General features: G+C 40.1%; 1 protein-coding gene across 2 annotated transcripts in view; it reads left to right on the top strand.

The window, feature by feature from the left end:
- Window positions 1-494: 494 nt before the first annotated feature.
- Window positions 495-20,010, top strand: part of LOC116698817 (rho GTPase-activating protein 29) — a 30,129-nt gene continuing 10,613 nt past the window's right edge. Inside the window, exons 1-9 of one of the 2 annotated variants that reach the window (XM_032531003.1) lie at window positions 495-717; window positions 1,137-1,501; window positions 11,943-12,086; window positions 17,414-17,510; window positions 17,766-17,838; window positions 18,117-18,177; window positions 18,842-18,991; window positions 19,352-19,416; window positions 19,553-19,663. In XM_032531003.1, coding sequence (XP_032386894.1) covers window positions 1,216-1,501; window positions 11,943-12,086; window positions 17,414-17,510; window positions 17,766-17,838; window positions 18,117-18,177; window positions 18,842-18,991; window positions 19,352-19,416; window positions 19,553-19,663 — 987 coding nt within the window. In that variant the 5' untranslated portion in view covers window positions 495-717; window positions 1,137-1,215. Of the gene's footprint in view, window positions 718-1,136; window positions 1,502-11,942; window positions 12,087-16,125; window positions 16,409-17,413; window positions 17,511-17,765; window positions 17,839-18,116; window positions 18,178-18,841; window positions 18,992-19,351; window positions 19,417-19,552; window positions 19,664-20,010 lie in introns of those variants that run through there. The other variant, XM_032531004.1, reaches the window with a different exon arrangement.

Below are 20,010 nucleotides of genomic sequence, written 5' to 3'. Positions count from 1 at the left end.
TGATTTAGTGTCTTTCATTTGTCTGGGACAATACCCATTCATCAAAACTGAAAATGAACCTAAGTAACGAGTCTATATTATTAAACGCCCTGCTCAGACATAGGAAAAGAGTCGTATAACCTTCTTGTAACAGTCCAAATTTGACTTTTATTTTTACTTTGAAATTTAACTTTAACTTTTATTGTAAAAAAAGTCTTGGGTTTTTGAGCACACACATAGGCAATCGAACACATGTGATAACCGGTCTCTTAAATGTTACACGTTGTTAGGCGAGGCCGAAAGTTACAATTACAAAGATGCTTTATTTGAAATGCCATTTCAAATATAACATGCATTTAATAAACCTGCCTTATACTGTCTTAGTGTTATTACAAGTAATTACATTTTATTGTTAAACTCATCCAGTGAATTAAGCTACCCGAATTTTTGCCCGATCATGAAGGCATCACAGCTTCATTCCGTTGAAAGGATCTGGCCAATCAAAACACGTCTTTACCGTCACGTGACAAACTAGTAAATTACGATTGACTTGAGAGTTGCTGATTGTAGGCTAACGTTAACGTTACTTTCCGGTGTACAGTGACTCAAAGCGGACAATTGTCAGCCGTTGTTGGAGTTAGTTTTTTTCTCTCGGAACAGCTCTTTGGGTTTCACATGCCCCATTAAGTAACGCTTGTTTGGATATCGTGGCCATTATGTCAGTAAATTGCAGAGTAGGTGAGTAAGTAGCGTTATCTGTGGCTGTGTTGCTGGCTGTGCCAGCAAAGCAGTTTATGACCCCGGTCGACAGCATCATTTTTTCATTGTAAACTGTCCGGAAAAAGAAATGTTGATGTCGCGTTGTTTGACGTGCTGGATTTTTTGTGATTCATTTCTGAGATTTTGCTTAGTTTTGCTCTTTTAAATATGTTTATTTCCATTACGCTAGTATATTATTTTCTAATACAATTGTGTCGCGGTACTTTTATGTATAACGTTTTACGTTACTTTGGATCCTCTGGTTCAAGCGGCTACTATGCAGGTTAACAGGTCTTTAACAATTGTACTGTAGATTCTTTAATTTACAGAGGAGACCCCCATCCACATCCACAGACAATTAAACGCATAATCTTCAACCAATATTCTCTGTCTTTCAGCCATCCAGGGACCAGGACAGCGTGTTAAGTTCAGGGGCTAGCTGACCTGCTCTACCCCATGTAAAGGGTGGCTGCTGGGATGCTACGGAAGAGCAGCAGCAATGGTGGCGGTGGGACTAAACATACCCAGGGTCTGCCACGACATCTCTCTAAGCCCCACACAGGATCTCTGTCTGCTGGATCCACCAAGACCTGGGATATGGGCGGCAGTGCCAAGATCCCAAATCTTCTGAGCAGCATGGGGCTCACATCTCACCTGATGGGGGCACCAGGAGTGGATCCGGAGTATGTAATGCATCTGGTGAATGATGTACGGGGGTTCGCTGATGTGCTGCTCAACCTCAAGGAGGCTTTCCAGTGTGAAGGTGAGTCCATAGAGAGCTGGAATGCAGAAGTGTCTGTGCAGGAGCTGTGGAGGTCAGAGAATTTGAACACCATAAAATAACACAATTGAAGAAAGAAACCCCACTTTAGGATACATGTTGCCCAATATCAGTGTTGCATGTTCAGTCTAATCTATGGGTTGTATACAGATAACAGTATAATTTAATAACATTGTGTGAATCACTTTCCACTTGCTTACTTTTATTTAAGTTGGGATTTCTTACATATCTTAAACTTTCAACAAACCGCACATAGTGTGAGGAATGTGTTGCATTCAGGGGATGGTTGAGAGAGCAATATCCGTAACATAAGAGAAGAAAGGTTAGAGCCTGCTGTAGATAGCTACAAATCTTTGCAAGCAAATTCCATTGTAGATACAATGGAAATGTATTGGCAAGATGTCATGTTGTCTTTGTTTGGCCAGTTGTCCGCAGGAATCACAGTTGCTAAACACACTAACTGCTTTTTAAACAGTGTTACAGTTAACAGTTTTCTTTGACTTCTAGGTAGTGCATCACACCAACCCTGTCCCTGTTTTGCTTTGATGTCTTCTGTACTAACACCCACAACATATACTAATATCATGGCACTGTAAAGGATTAAACATCCAGGAAGGCTTTGTGTGTTTTTGTGATATTACACATAGCCCAAAGATTGCCACCATGACAGACCGCATGAACCACCTGTGGAATATCAGTATAGTGTGATAACAGCTTTACTGCTAACACACTGAAGTGCTTGCAGTGTTGTTAGCATCTTTAAGACTACCACCCCCCCCCCCCCCAACCACACACACACACACACACACACACACACACACACACACACACACACACACACCACACACACTTATATTGTGTGTGTGTGTGTGTGTGTGTATATATATATGTGTATTTATATTTATATATATACACAAGCCACAAGCACAGACACCAGGTCATACATACACAGTAGCATATACACTGATAGTAACTTACTGTGTGTTATGAATTACCTTTCATTATTGGTGAAAGGTATTTGGGCATTTCCTTTTTTTTCTTAATCATCATTTACAGTTTTCATAAATTGTCAAGAAATATGAAAGGTAAGGATTGCACAGCCCAAAGTGACAACATGAAAATACCTGATTTTGCTGTTTGGTGTCTGTAATATCTCTATTTGTTTCATTGAGAGAGGAATTTCCTTCCGTGGAATCAATTATGTGAGATTTTCTCCACTGTTACAACTACTACTTCTCCTGCTGTTCAAAAGACCACACACACACACACACACACACACACACACACAAACACACACACACACACACACACACACACACACACACACACACACAAGCTGGGGTCCAACTGCAGGTCTGGTAGTGGGAGTGAGTTGTTTAGCCATTCCTCTGGCTGGAGGAGTGAGGCCTTGGCTTGCGTCGTGCTGAGTGTTGCTCTGAGCCGTCACAAAAACATTTGGGTTATTTGCCTGCTAACGGCTCTTATTGAAAATCCTCAAAATAATCCACGAAATCATACCACTCATACAAGATGCTGGTACTGTCATCATGTGGTTTTGCTGTTCTGTCAAATTAAACATGTAGTCATTTTCATTACTAATTGGTAACAAAGACTTGTGGAAGATGGTCACAGTTTGAATCAAATTTTAGTTAACATCCCTCTGAGCTTTAGATGTATATGGATCTGAGACTGCCACTAACAGTAAACCAAATATGGGAGCTAGCAAACAAAGACATGCACTTTATCATCTTTCAGCTGAAATGTGATTTAGAGACACTGACAGTTTTGAGCTTTTGAGCATGCGTTCCAGTAGCCCCGTATGCTGTACATCCTGAGCATTGGGATCCTCCTGGTTCTTGTTTGCTGGTACTGGAGCAATTCTGGCTGTCTCCTAAAGACAGACACCGATTGTCACTTTTAAATGTTTTTTCTTTAGCAGGAAGTTTTTTTTATGACCATGTTTACATGACAATGGCCTTATGAAAAAATATTCCAATAATCTAAATGTTTTGTCAGATGAAGTCCTCAATGACATTCTACATAATAGTGATTTAATTGACTACATATTACCTAGTGTTTGCGCACATTAATGACTATGGTTGAGGAGAGCAGCAGGAACAAGGCACTGAGGGGTAGAGGTTAGCAAGACACATGCCAGCTCTTGTGCTATTCTTTTTCATAATTAGAAACATCTGTCACTGGAGTACTGTGTGAAACCGACACAATGCTTTTTTTTTTGCTGAAAGACATGCGCCTGTTGGGATCTGGCAGATTTGCATTTCCCTCAGTGTGTGCCTCATAGCTCCTTATACAGAGAAAGCTGAGGGTTTAGCTTGGATGATGCTTATTTTTATTTTTATTATACTTATTTTTCCTCTCAGGACACCCCCAGTTTGTATCTAAAGGAACATGTTTGGCTGAGGGAGACCCACTGGGGAACTCCATCGGTGACCGTAAGCTTGAGTTAACTAGACCCACCACATTCGCACCGCCAACTTCATACTTATAGATTCCCCAGGGTTGGATTATGGAGTTGATTTACACTTTCTCTCACAACCGGGCCCTCAGTAATGGTGCTTGCAAGAATTGTTACTCAAGAAAAGAATGTCGGGCTGTATGAGTTTTGACTAAGTCGGTGACCCCCTGCCCCATCCCTATGCTGTCCCAAGATGATCTTTGTCCACTCGCACGTTCCAACACGCACCGTTGATCAATGAACCTTAACCTCTCACCGATTTGCATCACATCAGCATTTTCATCTGCCATAGAATAGAAAGAGCAATGCAATAACAAATATCAGAATGTTTTCTTCCTTTTTGAAATGTTCATTTGAGTCTGCATGGCTTTGCAGAAGACAAGCCTGTTTAATGGTTTTAATCAGGGTGAAAAAGGAGTCCTCTACACACGGCCGACCTGCTGTCCCCCTCCCATCCCCCCACTCTTCAACATACTCTGCATTCCTTTAGAACAAATGTTCACTTGTGGCTATAGTGCCTTCAATAGACTAATGGTAGGTGTGAGGCAGATTGAATATGAAATCTCTCCTAAAAATAATTTAGCTTAGATTTGTTGTCATAAATACAACTCACCAGAAGCTGTATAGTCAAGGTTGTCTTTGATATAGAATCTTCAGGTTGGGAAAAGTGGAAATTTGATACCTATTTTCATGAAAGTCCTGAAAATATCTTGAGGGAGCAATTGTAGTCCTTGTAACAGACTAAATGTGCCAGTATACTGGTATGTAAGAGTCATTTCACAAAATGCTACTATTACGCAAGCTTGTGTACTAAGCACAAGTCCTGTTTCTTCATCATTTTACATACTTGTGTTGCTTTAATTTATATGAACACACAGGATAACCGAACAAGTGTGCATGTGACATGTCTCCTATTTTACAAATGTGCTCACACAAAACATAATGTGTGTATAGTGTGCAGGCCAACAGGCCTGAATAGGAAGAGGTTTCAACTTGAAATGGCTTTTGTTACAACAACAGCAGCCATCCGGACAGTGTAATTATTTTTTCTTGGATGTTTCTTCGGTTCTAGAGAGTTTGGGTTACTTATTTTAGCCCTTCAGCCTCAGGTGGAAAAAAGAAAAAAGTTTGACACCAGTTCTTTTACTTCAGAGCAGAACAAACAACTTGCAGCATAGTTGCAGAGCATGCTGTGGAAAGCGTATTTACCACAGATAAACAGAAAAATGTTTAACATACAGTGTAGTGCTATGTGAGAAGAGGTATTAAATGTCTTAAAATGAGGAGGGACATGTCTAGCTGTCCATGTGTCACTATACTACTGTCAAACATGTCTTTTTTTCAGCTGTTTGTGTCATTCGAATAAGATCTGGCTGTTCTCCAACCACAACTGCATTGTTCTGTGTTTCACAGTATCAGTCTGTATCTGTGTTGTTGTCAGAAGGGCAGACTTTTAGAGCATTAAATAATAAAATACTCACGTGTTTGGTAGTATTTTACAGGGACTTTCTTACCTTGCTACTGATTGTAATACAGTTTATTCATTAAAGTGTTTTTCTTTCGGCAGAAAATGGTTTGTATTGCAGTTATATGATCACTGGGAAAAAAAAGTTGACATCAATTGAAAATGATCAAAACTATGCTTCTTTTAGCAGGCTTATTAGAGTGATTGCATTATATTTCTTTTAACCTTTTCTTAAAGAATGAGGCCACTTTTCAAAGGTTAATCAATTTCGAACCCTGTTTGCTTACCATAAAAGTCTTTAAAACATATCCAGCAAAGGTACCACTAATCTACTTCCATCTCCCCTTCTTACACAAGTGCCCCCTGTACCAACTGAAGTGGACACTTGCGGGTGGTGTCTTCAATTGAGAGAAGAGCCAAATTCTAGTACATAATAGTTTAATGGCCTGCTGCTCCTAAGAGAAAGAAAGGAGAGATTTGTTGGGCAGTAACTTTCCCCTGTGATGCTGAAGGATGTTTTTGTGCAAGCTTGTGGTTGGGGTGTGTTTCCTGGGGTGGGATTTATGGTTATAGGCTCTGGATGTTTGTGTAGGAGATTGGTCATGGCGAGGGGTGGATTGGCCAGTGGAGCTCCTGCTAGCAGGGGGGGACATCACTGCTGGCGATTGGGCCGACCTGCTGAAATTTACAGCTGCGGATCAGGCCTGAGCAAAGAAGGGGCTGAGGCTTGTGGTGCTGTTTTGTGAGTCAGACTGTTGCTTTTGTTTGCAGAATTCCCAAAACAACTAATGTTATGCTTACTCAGCTTTCGAATTGAGAGACGCAACAAAAACACAATTATGCTTCTGCCAACACGTTCTTAGATCCCACATTTCACACGTCTCAGAATGTTAGTCATTCTGTTGCCCAATATAGTAGTCTTCAACACAAGTTCCCATACCGTAGTAAGTAACATTACTACCTTCAGGCATTACAACTTTACACATTTGTCTTAGCTTCCTGTGTATTGGTTACCCAGCTGTGACAGACTGGAATTGGAAAATCCAGTGTTGACGTTGTGCACCTGCTGTCCCCCAAACATGTAATGAAGTGTCCAAGAATTAGCCTGACATGTGAAGCTCCGACCTCACAGAGTGTAGTCCACTAATAGCAGGTAGCTGTTTATGGAGTGCCTGCGGTTTACTGTCTGTGTGATGTCTAGGGCCCACTTTGTCTCCAAACAAGGCATGAGAAAGACAGAGAGGCACCCAGCAATGTTGCGTTTGTTTGGACAGGGGGGAATGGAGATGGTTTCTTGACCAAACAATTTCACCCGACGCAGATCAGGTTGCAGACAGCTCAACATTGCAGAGTCTGTTACAGTGAGTATTTAATGCTTTCTGGCCTTGTGCTTTGTGATCGAAGAGACTTTTGGATAATCTGAGTGTAGTTTATTTGGTTGAGGCGTCTCTATGTGATGGACAAAAAGTGTCCGTTTCCATTTGTAGGGGAGCATTTGGGGTGATGACTGAGTCACCACAGAGAACAATGCATCACCATCCTGGAATGAGGGAGACGATTACACATCTAAAAGAGAACCTGAAAATCATCTGCTGCGGCTGGTGTGAATCCGTCACCCTCCCTCTTGTCAAAGAAGAAGAGTAAGAGGAGGATTAGGGATGCTGATGGAGAAACAGGGCCTCCTTGGCCTTTCAGTAAAGCCCTGCGGCTGTTTCCCAAGCAGCACTGTGTCACCAAGGATTGATTGATGTTGAGCAAATTGCGTGTCCAGACAGGCCAGTTGATTGCTGTTGTTATCAGTGGGGGGAGCAGAGGCTGTAACCTCTGTCAGGCAACCTGAAGATTTGGATTACATTAGTCATTCTCTGCACCAGACACACAATGAGCTTTGTTAGACACAATGGGTCCCCCCCACACAACAACATAATGGGAGACATTAATTTTAAAAGGCAAATTTTGAGCGACTCTATTTTGTTAAATTAAGTCTTAAACCCGCTTAAAAGTGATACCCCAAACATTTGTTAGGAGGTTTTAGCAGTATTATTTGTATTTGCAACATACAGCAGACAAATGGATTATTCTGAATGAGTGTTTGCAAAGTTGACATTGGACATTTATATGCATTATATTCCCATGAAAACTGGTCATTTTTAAAGTTTTCAGGGGCTAAATAGTGATAGATTTTGGTTGGTGTATCGCCACATGTTGTAAAGCACCCCAGAAGCAGACATGTTTCAAACTTTATGTTTTTGTGGTATTATGCATGATACATTGCCAACCAGAAAGTAAATGACAAATACTTTAGATGTTGGAGTGTCTCATATATATAATAACTTATATAATTCTAAAATCAATTTTTCATTGTGACTTAATTTTCCCAAAAATCTTTCCTTGATCTTGTAGAGAATAAGTGAAGCAGACCGCCCGTGAAGTGTGTCTGGAACATCAGCTCGTCCCACCACTGTAAAGAAAGACAAGGTAGTCTTGAGCTGCATTGGCGTTGGCGGGGGTCCGCCTTTAAACAACATGGCCCCGCTCCATGCCTCAGTGCTGATATCTCTACCAAACCAATGGCGTGGCCCCTCCAATTAGCTGCAAAGTTGTAGTGCCCTTTTTGATGCCATTGCTGTGACAATACCACCCACCACTGATTTTGACCAGCGTTCTCTCAGCTGTCTCATGCTGTCTCATCCCCTCACACAATTCGAAGGGCAGCAATGGTGGTGATCAGTATGAGCTGTCACACTAAATTTGATCTTGTTTTGATAACTTTATTTCTATTTCTGATTGTTGAATACAATTTTTTTGTTTGAATTTTTAAGCTGGGTTTTTAGGGTGAAGAACTAACACAATCTGTGCTGACATATACATGCACAATGTGGAAGTTAAGCCTTGTACACACTTGTGTTTGATAAAAAAAAGTAATCTACATTTTAACCATCATGAAATCAGTTTTTTGTTCCCTTAGTATAATTTACTTTTCAAATTTTTGATAAATTATAATGACATAATTTTTGCTTTTTTTAGTGTGGACATGTTTTGCCTTAGACGCCAATCTAAAGTCATGGTCCAATTTTCCTTTGTATTACAGCAGCAAAGTGCATGCTTAGCCCAAATAAACATATGTTATAACAAACTAGAAAAGCATTTTAAATGTGTTTGACAGCTCTGCAAAAATCTACGGTTTCCATTAAGTGTAGGGAGTTCTTTCCCAGTACTTTTGAGGTGTTGTGCAAAATGTTGCTCTAGTTGATGTATGATAGGTAGTGTTGCTCTCATTAGTGTGGACATGGTCTTTGTTCCATGAAACTTGCTGTCAGTGTGTATATCATTAATTGAAATTGCTGGCTGCTATTTGTTTGTTTGTGCCACTCTATTACAGTGTTTTAATTGTGCACAGTGGAGCATTTTCCGACAGCTGGCAGTGGGTTACCATAAACAAAGGATACAGCTAATACCAATACATGGAAAAAATGCCCTGATTGTCTTTGGTTCCAATCCAGCACATTGGCTCAGGACATCCTTCTGTCTTTGTTGCCACAACATCACAGCTATTGTTATTTCTAGGGCTGCAGAATATATCGTTTTTTTATCGTCATCGCAATATCAACTTGTGCAATTTACGCATTGCAAAAGGCTGCAACATATTGCAATAGACACTCAGAGATGTTTTGTGTGAGTTGAAAGAAAATATTAGCCAAAAACTGCACAAAAAAATGTCTCTGTCATTCTTTTTTTAAGTGATACCTTTATATTCAATTCAGTGTTCAATTTGTTCAGTGAAAAATGTTGGAAATGGTTTCATTTATTTATTTTAAATTCATCAAGCAATTTGTTGTAATTAGCAGAATACTGAGAGCAGCAGAAATGCAGAATTGAATACACACAATTATTTAGCGCAAGTAATATCGTTATTGCAATATTCAACAACGACCTCGCATATTTTCTTCGTTTCATGCGGCCCTAGTTAATTTTTCACAACTTCTATCCCTTTCGCTTCTCTGTGGAACACTTTAGTCTAACTAAGTCCCTTTTCTTTTCAGAGAAAAGGGAAAATGGTGACAATAACCAACGTTGGTGCTGCGATTTCAAGGCATTTCATTTCATTAATGCTAAGTGGAGATTTTCAGGTGTGAACCTCATTAGGACTGACTTTCGTATTGTAATGGTCAAATCACATGTCTTGGATATGCCACTAAGCTTACCAGAAATACCCTGATGTCCAGAACTGATGAGAAGGAAGGTTAAAAAGAAGGAGTAGGGTGCTTAATGAAAGCCCACTGTCAGTGTATTGGTAGGGTTGGGTTCCTCTCGCCTTGGGGCAGGATAGCAAGTGAGCCCCCCCTTCTCTACAGGACACATTTTCTATAATCCTGGGGGGTGTAGGATAGGGGACAGGGATTGGTTAGCTTCTAATCAGCGAGATAGACCCCTATTTTCTCGTGTCCTTTAATTTATGTATATTTTGAAAGTGTATTTAAGTCTTCTTGTGTTATGTTACCTGTGATTTTGTCTGAGTCTTCTCTTTCTTAGTGTCTATAGTATGATTATTCTCGTCATTCTTGTGAAATAGTATCACAGATGGCCAGGGCTTGTCTTAGTTGTAGTGTGTTTGTGTGTGTGTGTGTGTGTGTGTGTGTGCGGTTGTGTGTGTGTGGTGTGTGTGTGTGTGTGTGTGTGTGTGTGTGTGTGTGTGTGTGTGTGTGTGTGTGTGTGTGTGTGTGTGTGTGTGTGTGGTGTGTGTGTGTGTGTGTGTGTGTGTGTGTGTGTGTGTGTGTGTGTGTGTGTGTGGTGTGTGTGTGTGGTGTGTGTGTGTGTGTTGTGTGTGTGGTGTGTGTGTGTGTGTGTGTGTGTGTGGTGTGTGTGTGTGTGTTGTGGTGTGGTGTGTGTGTGTGTTGTGTGTGTGTGGGAATAAGAAAGGCAGTCAAATGGGTAATACACCCAGTCTCTCATTTTCACACACTCTGTAATTCCTTTCAACATTTCAATAAATTCAGTCTCTCATCTCATGCTACTGCCTGGTGGGGTGGCCTTGATGAAAAACAGATGACTTTTTTTTCCAGCTGGTGTCCCAACTACATCCAAAACAGTAAGTTAGATATGAACTCACCTATTGTTTGGTGCCAACTTGCATGGCCTGGAGCTGATTAGCCTGCATCAGAGCGGCAGATCTTTCTCTCTTGCTTCACGTTTGTCAAGTTTTACTGTTTTTTGTTTTAGCTTTTATTTTACCCAAATAGCATAATTGTCTGTAAAACACACTGTGACACTGATTTGAAAAGTTCTGTAAGAATGCTCTGGAAAAAATAAATACAAAGGACCTAAAAAGTTGAGAAGAAGATAATTCATTAAAACACATAAATACAGAGGTGTGGTGTACTACTCCTCACTGTTTTGGGTGGTTCTACAGGAAAGGCATGCTTTTCATAGCAGAATGCAATGTGGTTTGCAAAATAAAGCGATGCATGTCATCAAAAAGCATTTTTCACATTCTGTTCATCCTCAAGTGTAATTTTTTGGAAACCTCACTGGTAACGGAGAAAAATGTAAGATCTCCCTGAAGTTTTTTTTGCCGCTCAAATGGTTAGCTGATTGCTGCAGAAAAAAGTATGCTTGCATAACAGCTAACATGTGTGCCACTTTAGTCACCTCTAACGTTTTATTTCTTCATCCTAATTTAGTATTGTCATACAGAAACTCAGACTCTGTACCGCAGTTGTATTTATTCAGTGCTTAAGCAGTAAAAAGTTGAATAAATAAAGATGAAATCTAGTGGTAACACTTAACCCTACCAGGACTCTAAGAATTTGAAAGACACAGTTGCTTTTCTGTTTACTGGCATGTTTCTCTAAAGTACAAGTTTGACTTTGTCTCGAGTTGTGACCACAAAAGCACAAAAAAGCACGTCATCATTTCTGTATTCATCAACTCTACCTGTGTGAGAATGTTGTAACTGACAGTGTGACCTGTTTACATAGACAAGCCCTTTCCGTTGTGCGTGGTGTCACTGTCTGCCTGGAGGAAGCAGAAAAGAAGTTTCATCACTGTAGTTTGATGCTGCAGCAACTGCATTAGTCACTGTCTCTCAACCACAACCATCTGCCACTTCATCTGGAGTCACAACAATGCACACAGATCAAGCAAAACATAATATGTACTGTATTGATTGCCCTGTGGGAAATTGTTTTGATTAGCCAAAAGATGACAAAGTTCCATTGTTTCAAAATGAATTTGTAGGCCCATTTGCCACGTAATGGGTTTGGCTAAGACAAATGGAATGCCAGGAATTAATCTGACACTGGCTAACCTGTGACTCAAAGTAGTGTGATGGTGGTAACTTTGACTAACAGATCAAAATGTGTGATTTCAAACTGTGCATTGGGTAATCGGGTTTAATTTAACTATTGTTAGCCTTGTCAAGGCCTTCATACTTACATGACTTAACCTGGCTAATTTACATGCATTCTCTCTTTTTTCACCAGAGAATCTGGAAGGTCTTCAGGAGGTGGTGCAGGAACGTTTGGCAGAGTTACTCCGCGTCCTCAAGGCTGTCATCAGCAAACACCAGACCCTCAACTCAGTGGACATCCTTGGAGCCGCTGGCACGGTCATTGCCAGGGTCAAAGGTCAGTAGTAACTCACTGGCATTCATGGACGAACACAGACATACAGGTAAAAACACGCAGCTGCCTAGATGATGCCCAGATATCTTGGCATGAAATTTCATTGTTGCATTACTGGTTCAGGCTAGGTCACGTCAGTGAGTCTTCCAGACTAGGGTGGGAAATACCCTGCAGTAATATTTCATTCTTCTGTTCTTGTTTAGAGTTGGCTAAAAAAAAGAGTTGGAGATTTGTTTCTAAAATGTCACTGTATGACTTCAGCAACCAATTTTTTTTTCCATCTCCTGAATGAATACAAACAAAAGGACTAATGAGAGCTGCTAGAAATGCGATCCACTGCAAGAGTATTTCTTCATTCGACTTGCACACAAGAATCTCTACATGACTGTAATTTGCATTCCATATGTCAGCGACTGTAGAGGCCCCTTGGTAGTCTGCTGGTTAATCAAGCACATCCACGTGTCTCCATTCTTTTCCCCTTTTCATGAGGTGTGTGGTTGTCTGACAGCTCAGCGACCCTATCTTGATATCTGAGTTGTCACCTACTCCTTAACAATGCATGTCTGCATTTGTAGTCCATGGAGTAGTGCTTTGACAATGTTTAGAATGCAAAGAGGAAACAAATGAGATCCAGTTGTAGATTGGACAAAGGAATTATTGGCATTTTTTAGACTAACTTTTATAACAGGACAGACAGTGACGGATTGGAAAATGACACCATGTTGTGACACGCACGTTCTTTTTCCTCGAAGACGACAGTTTCTTTGAAGCCCAGTAAAACCTTAATGGTATACTTTAGGGGTTTCCTAAAATTCCAAAATGTTTATAGTACTATAAAATTACTTTTTGATGGTACAAATAGTGATTCACCAATCCAATACACCAGATCAAAAACTGCAGGAAACTGCAATAAAAGTGTCAACTTTTGCAACTTATTGGAAATATTTCTCTGCACTGTCCTCTTTTTTTCTAGGTAAGATGCTTGAAGCTGACAGAGTGTATTTGTTTACTGCAGTCAGTCGTATATGTTAAGGGTGCTCTGATCAGGATTTTTGGGGCAGATCACTGATTGCTGAAAGCAGTATTGGTTGATACAGATCACCAGTCACCGGGTCTATTTGAAGCCTTCTATTAATCATGTCACATATTTATCATATATTAATTAATTCATTCAATTATATAAATAGTCTTAACAACAATGCATTAAAATTAACAGAAGATAATATATTGGGAATTGTCAACTGTTTACTTTTATTGACAGGAAAAGTTCAACATTCTACTTCCTCTGTTAGAAACACACCTTAAACAGCTTAGAGCTTAACAAATAAGCCTCGTTTCGAAATAAATTACAAAAAAACTGTCATTGTTAATTTACACAAACTTAAAGTGTACTTAAATGTAAAGTGCAGACCAAAGAAAACAAAATCACACATCTCGGGATGTCAAGATAAAAAGGCATGAGGTGTAAAGTATTTTAGGCTTGTCCTCTTGCTGTAATGAACTGAAAATAGAAGACGTGACATAACAGTCACACATGTTTAGAGAACATATCAGTAATTGTTTAGCTTTTGTCCTAGCTCAAAATCTAAAAAATGCCCTTTCTATCACTGCAGACATTTTTTCAGTAGTAGTAACAATTTTTCTCACAAGTAGTGCATCAGCTGATCGGCCGATCTGATCGGCCTTTATGGAGACCTGTCATAACAATCAGTGACCGATCAATTGGAGCACCCTTAGTGTATGTCAAAAGTCATTTGTCTGTCTCTATGTAGATTTTGTTAAATTTAAGAAAAGCATGTTTGGAAACAGAAACAGCCACACAAGCATTTAGGCTCCGTATCAGAAATTTTTAAACAAAAATTGTGGATGTAGCTTCAGTATGAGCAGAACTGACGTATTGTAATCTTTATTGAAAGAGAATAATTGGATTGATTCATCCCTAAATACAAAGTACTATCACTCAATCTAGGTTTTACCAACTTTTGTGGGCAGGGGGACGTGGTTTAGAAAAGAGTATTGCCAAGATATTTACTATATTGTAAGCTACAATTGCACAAAAATATGCATAAACATATTTTCCACCAGGCCAGTCTGCGCTGCAACCCCAGCAACCGCGGCCATTCAAGTCAATGCTTGATATTCCACCACCAGTGTCACAGAAGTGAAGCCGCTCTTTGCTAAAATTTTGCGCCAGGTATAGTTTCCTGCGAGCCGCTTGGCTTTTGAACAGCCAGGCAGAAAGTGAAAAAGCTACAGCATCTAGTCTCCTGTCATGTCTCCTCTATGTCTCCTCTACAAAACCACAGAGACGAGAGATTTATCTCGGAGGTGGTAAAACATAATAGACATCACAGATCCTTTTTATAAGGATGACGCCAGAACAGAGAAGGCATGGAGTTTAATTGCAGGAGTGCTTGGAGTTGAAGGCAGATACAAGCTAATAAACACCCAATTGTTCTTTCAAGTACTTGTAGAGACTTTAAAATCTATGAGTCTGGAATGCAAGCGTGGTATGGCACAAGACGGAGGGCAGAACAAAACTGCGGCACAGCCTGAACACAGCACAGACCCGGTGGACTTAGAATGATGGTGATACTGTACAGTCGGTATAGCAGTGCAGCGTGCCATCGTTGCTATTTAATAAGGAAAGCCCTGTTATTGAATCTTATCGTAAATACAGTAGTTGCATATCTAGTTGACAAGTGGAAACTTGGAAATTTGCCTGTCCCACAAGGGGTGCCAACGCACACCCTGGCTGGACCATCCCTAATGGCCAGTAGGTAACTCAATACACAGTCAGTGGAGGACTGAAAAGGAGAGGCTGAAAGAGGAATGAATCAGTGAGACATCAGAGATGAGGACTCAAAGGTTTGGATGATAACAGGCCTTGTGCGTCTCCATGCCTTCAGAGTGTGTCGTCTCCTCACTCATGTTGTTCTTTGATGCTCATGACACCTGGGGCATTTGGACAGCTGCCAGACTTTACTAGAAAAAAGTCCTCCTCCCACCGTCTCCAAACACATGGTTGTCGAACTAGTTTGGAATGCCAGTTACTTTTACTTGTTATCCACTCAAACTATTCTCCTACTATTGTTTTTTACCACTCTTTTTCATTAACCAGAAAATGTAGAGAACATGTTTAGCTCCACTCAGCCGTTCAATGCAATGTCATGTTAGACAGAGACAGCTATTGTTATGTTGTCCGTACTTCCTCTCTGTTTATGTCATCAAAGATATGATCATTTCAAAGTCATTGGTTCAAACCAGTTCAAACCAATATTTGTTAAAGGCAAAATATGTGTCAAACCATTCTGAATGATTATTTTGGTGCTGCAGAGACGTCTCAGGCTATCCTGTCCTACAGACTACAGAAAACATCTTAATTTGGGACAGATCCTTGCTAAAAATTTTAATCTTTTAAGATTTAATACTAGTCATTGAAAATGAAAATAATGATACAAACATGATCATTCCTATCAATATTGTGAATCATGTCGCAATTGCAATATTAGTCGAAATAATGACAATTAGATATTTTCTTCATGTCGTGCAGCCCTACTGCCTGGTCACAGTGTTACTTTTTCCTCCTACTGAGGGACTGCAGGGCAATCTTGTATGCTAAAGGCACTTTTCTTTCTCTATGCAGATAAATCCATTTTAGAATTATTTAATCTAAGTAAAGCATGTTCATAATGGACACTCTTTTTATTGGTTATTGTCTTTTAGTTTGCCTTTATTAATCTAAAATCTTATAAATCTATTATATTTGAGTATTTTAATGTCCCATCCCACCAGAGAAATCAAGTTATGTCAAGCCAGAACCATAAGAAAATTTATCAGACATGCTTTTAACTCACTAAACACATTTTTATGGTCTAATTGTCCCAGTTACGGCTCAACTGTCAGAAAACAATGACCCCTGTACTTTAATGATGCAGTTTCCATATTTCAATCGTGACAAGGGGGGCAGAGCTCTGGAATCGTTGTTATGAGACCCACAGGATGTCCTGAGGAAGAAGTCAGCGCAGAGTTGTACTCTAGCATTCAGGACCAGGGAGGTGCACGGCAGGGAGGCTCGCACCTCGCCGTCTCCCTCTCTCCCTAGGTTGTGGGGTTGCTTCCCCATTCCAGGATGCCATGACCTTTTTATGCTTCGTCATTGGTGGGAAAGTTACAATTACCCAACCACCACTGACATGGATTGAATTTGTTGTCATGAAGAGAAAATGGAAGCACAAAAACAAGAAAGCAGACTGGACACTGGAACTGTTTTTTTTTCTGGTCTCAGCTACTCGATAATAATGCGAGGTAACAGAGAAAAAAAGGTAAGAGTTGTCAAAGTTTTGTTTAGCGTTACATGTCACAAAACTCAAGCTGTGTGAGTGTTTCCTGTTGCGGGCAGACAGGAAGTACTCAGTTTAGTCGGATTTCACTATGTCTTTAGTTCCTCTGATTCCTCTCTGCAAATGTCTTCTTGCTGAGGAAACCGTTCCCTGACAAGGAAAGCTCTGTGCACACATTCTCGAAGATTTATCATGCTTGGATGGCCTTGCGGTTCTAAAATAGGTGGACGTCTTGCTGTCAATAGATCTCAAAGTACAGAATGTGTATGATGGATTGCCTTTTATGTGCAAGACCAACATGGAAGATGGTCTACGGATAATAACACACTGGAACGAAGGGAAGAATTTTTTTTTTTAATATTCTTAAAACACATCCGTAAAGTTCTTTGAAGCTGTACATAAGAAGGCATTTCTCATTTGGTTGGGAGACACAGTTCTGTACACAGTTGTGGTTTTCATAGTGTTGTCTTTAAGACTCTTGAACCTGTGTAACCACTCGGGTTTTTTTTGTGTGTCGTCGAGGACATTGTCAACATTTACTTGAAACATCTTGTAGAGGCGATAAACTGCTCCCCCACACAGTTAACTATGGGCTCTATTAATCATGATTGTAAAAAGAAAAGAAGAGAAAAACAATGCATTGAAGCAAATGACATGCATGGTTTTTAATCTATTTTGATCTTGTGTCCATGAGTTAATTATATTGGTGGGACCTCATCATCCAGCAAATACATTTTTTTTTTCTTTCTTTTTTTTGAGGGGGGGGCATTTTAAGCCTTCCTTTTTGACAGGACAGCTGAAGACCTGAAAGAGGGGGAATGACATGCAGCAAAGGGCCGCAGGTTGGAGTCAAACCCAGGCCCGCTGCATCGAAGAGTAAACCTCTAAATATAGGCACCCGCTCTACCAATTGAGCTATCTGGGCGCCCGTCTGTTATACAATTTAATTTTGGCTAAAGTTCTTGTGTGTTTTATCTCTCTCCACAGGCCTTAACTTCAAGGAAGTGAACCCAGAAAACACAAAAGCTATATTTGGCGAGATACACACATCCATTGACACTTTGGCATTCACATTTGGCAATGTGTGAGTACAATGTTTGTATACGTTTTCACCACCGCTAGATTTGTATTACTTTTTGTGCGTAAGAAGGGCAGAGCTGACTTGATTGAATTAATTGTCCTATGTTTTTGAATTGTAGTTCTGCTTTTCGTTTATTTCATCGGAGTTATCAACCACATACTTTGCAGTTGCATTTCTCAAGCCCTATTACTGAATAGATTGCAATTTTGACCATGTCAAACTGTACTTTTGACATACATCTACACATCTTCCCCTCAGAGTTTCTGACTTCCTTATGGGCGATGTAGACAGCAGCTCAGGGTTGGGGATCCCCCAGACCAGGAGAAGCAGGGTGAGACACCATCTTTACTTTTCCCAGTCTTCAGGGCAGACAGGCCCCATATTTCTTTTTTCTTTTTTAAAGCTTTGTTTTCAAACATGACAGTTTTCAAAAGGGTGCACTTAAAGCAGTAATTTTACTACGCCTCCATTTGAAATAAGAAGAAAAAAAACTTAAAGACTTGCTTTCTGTACTTAATTGGGGTGTTGAAAACCCAGCTGCTTCTGATGTCTGACTTTGATTGTATGTCTGCTATTCCCTCCTTATAATCTGAAATGTCTTTTTCACAGTCTTTTGACAATGTCTCTGTGGTTCCTGAGGAATACGTTTTGGAGAAAAGTGACCTTGTGGGTAAGTGTTTTTCACATTCGATCATGTACATTGAGTAACGTGGGTTTAAAATAAATTAATCCTGAATAGTAATAGGTATAATGTCTGCTTTACAAGGCATTTAACGGTTGCTTTTAGCCCAGGGCAGTCCGGAGAGTCAGCTTGTGAGTAAGCTGAGTGATTTAAGCCCCAGACTCTTGAATGCCTGAGGTAGACCCGCCCTAACCCTCTGCTTCCACCCCTGTTATTTCTGCTGCTTTTTTTTTAAACTAGCTGCTCGTTTTCCTCTCTCTGTCCACATATCTGGCATTCCTTGCCTGTTTAGGAGTAGTTCCATGTGGGATGGGAAACACATGGGGTTCGTGGCTTTGGAGAGGTGCAACACAGTGTAACCAGTAAAACAAAACTAATGATGCTGGACTATTTGAAAAGATGCCCAGTACTTTCATATCCTCCTACACTGTCAACTTTACCTAAATGTACCCCCCCACCCCCCCCCCCCCCCCCCCCCCCCCACCCACACCACCACACACACACACACACACACACACACACACCACACACACAACCGGTCTGTTGTGATAGCAGAACTGCGACACATCAATCCAACACTTTGCCATTTTCTTGATACTCTGTGTTTTGATTTACTTTATTTTGATATGTGTCTCCTCTGCTGTCTCCTTAGGCCCAGAGGTGGCGTTGCCACGGGAGGAAGAAGTTGACTTGACCCTGCTGAAGAATGAAAGCGGGGTGGAGTCTGCTCTGCTCTACGCCAAGACCTGGTCCAAGTATATCAAAGATCTTCTGGCCTGGATGGATAAACGACTGGCTATGGGTGAGATTTTGAGACTGTTGACAGTGCACTGGGTTGAAAAACAGAAGGTTACTGCATTGGGACATTATAGTAGATATAGATCTGCTACACATTCACTCATCTTATGTTAGAGTGCAGTTTAAAAAAGACAAAGAGTTAATTTTTATTTGGCCCAGGACTGAAGCAACGTTGTGCAAAAAGACCCCTGAGTCATTAATAGCCTTTTGGCTGTTAATTGAGGTTGTGTTATGTTTGTTTTGGATCAGCATTATGTAATTAGTTAAAGTACGTAGCATGCTTTTATCCCCAAAAATACCCAATCATTATTTGACAGTGATTACAGACATGAATAATTGTTTTGTACAACTATTTGTCTTTCAGATATTGAGTATGCCAAAAGTTATGCCAAAATGGCTGAGTCTGCTAAGACACTGGCCAGTCAACAGGTAACAGAAAAGCCTTTTTATATTAATTAATTTATTTATAATGAAATTCTTATAGAACTGTTAACCTGATGTCTTTATTCAAATAAATATTCTAATGTAATAGTTTTTCCGTTGTTAATTTCTTCATTTTTCTAAGGACTACATGCCATTCAGTGATATCTACGTTTCCACATTCAAGAACGAAATTGAATACAAACAGCTATTTATTCAAACTGCACTGGCTCTTCAGACGAATAAATTCATACAGGTAAGAGTGACAAGAAGAAGTAGAGTGGACATAGGGCACTTATGTCTGTTACCTTACGTCTGACTTTAAACTAGTTAGTTTCTGACAAGGAAGAATTATAATCTTGGATTCATGTCAGCATTTCACAGGCAAAGAAAAAAAAAAGTCTCATGGAGCAGAGGTATGATGAAGGCACATTTAGAGTGCACATAAATAACAGACCTCCACAGGGAAATACTGTGCCTCCTGTGCAAAATGTAGCACTCTTAAAGTACAACAAGGGCCATTTTTTTCAAGGACACATTCAAGTCAGTAATTCTTTTAATTTGTTATCTTTATTTGTATTTCTTGTTATCCCACTATTCTCT

The sequence above is a fragment of the Etheostoma spectabile genome, chromosome 12, assembly GCF_008692095.1.
Source record: "Etheostoma spectabile isolate EspeVRDwgs_2016 chromosome 12, UIUC_Espe_1.0, whole genome shotgun sequence".
Lineage (NCBI taxonomy): Eukaryota > Metazoa > Chordata > Actinopteri > Perciformes > Percidae > Etheostoma > Etheostoma spectabile.
This window is presented reverse-complemented; position numbering and strand designations above follow the sequence as displayed.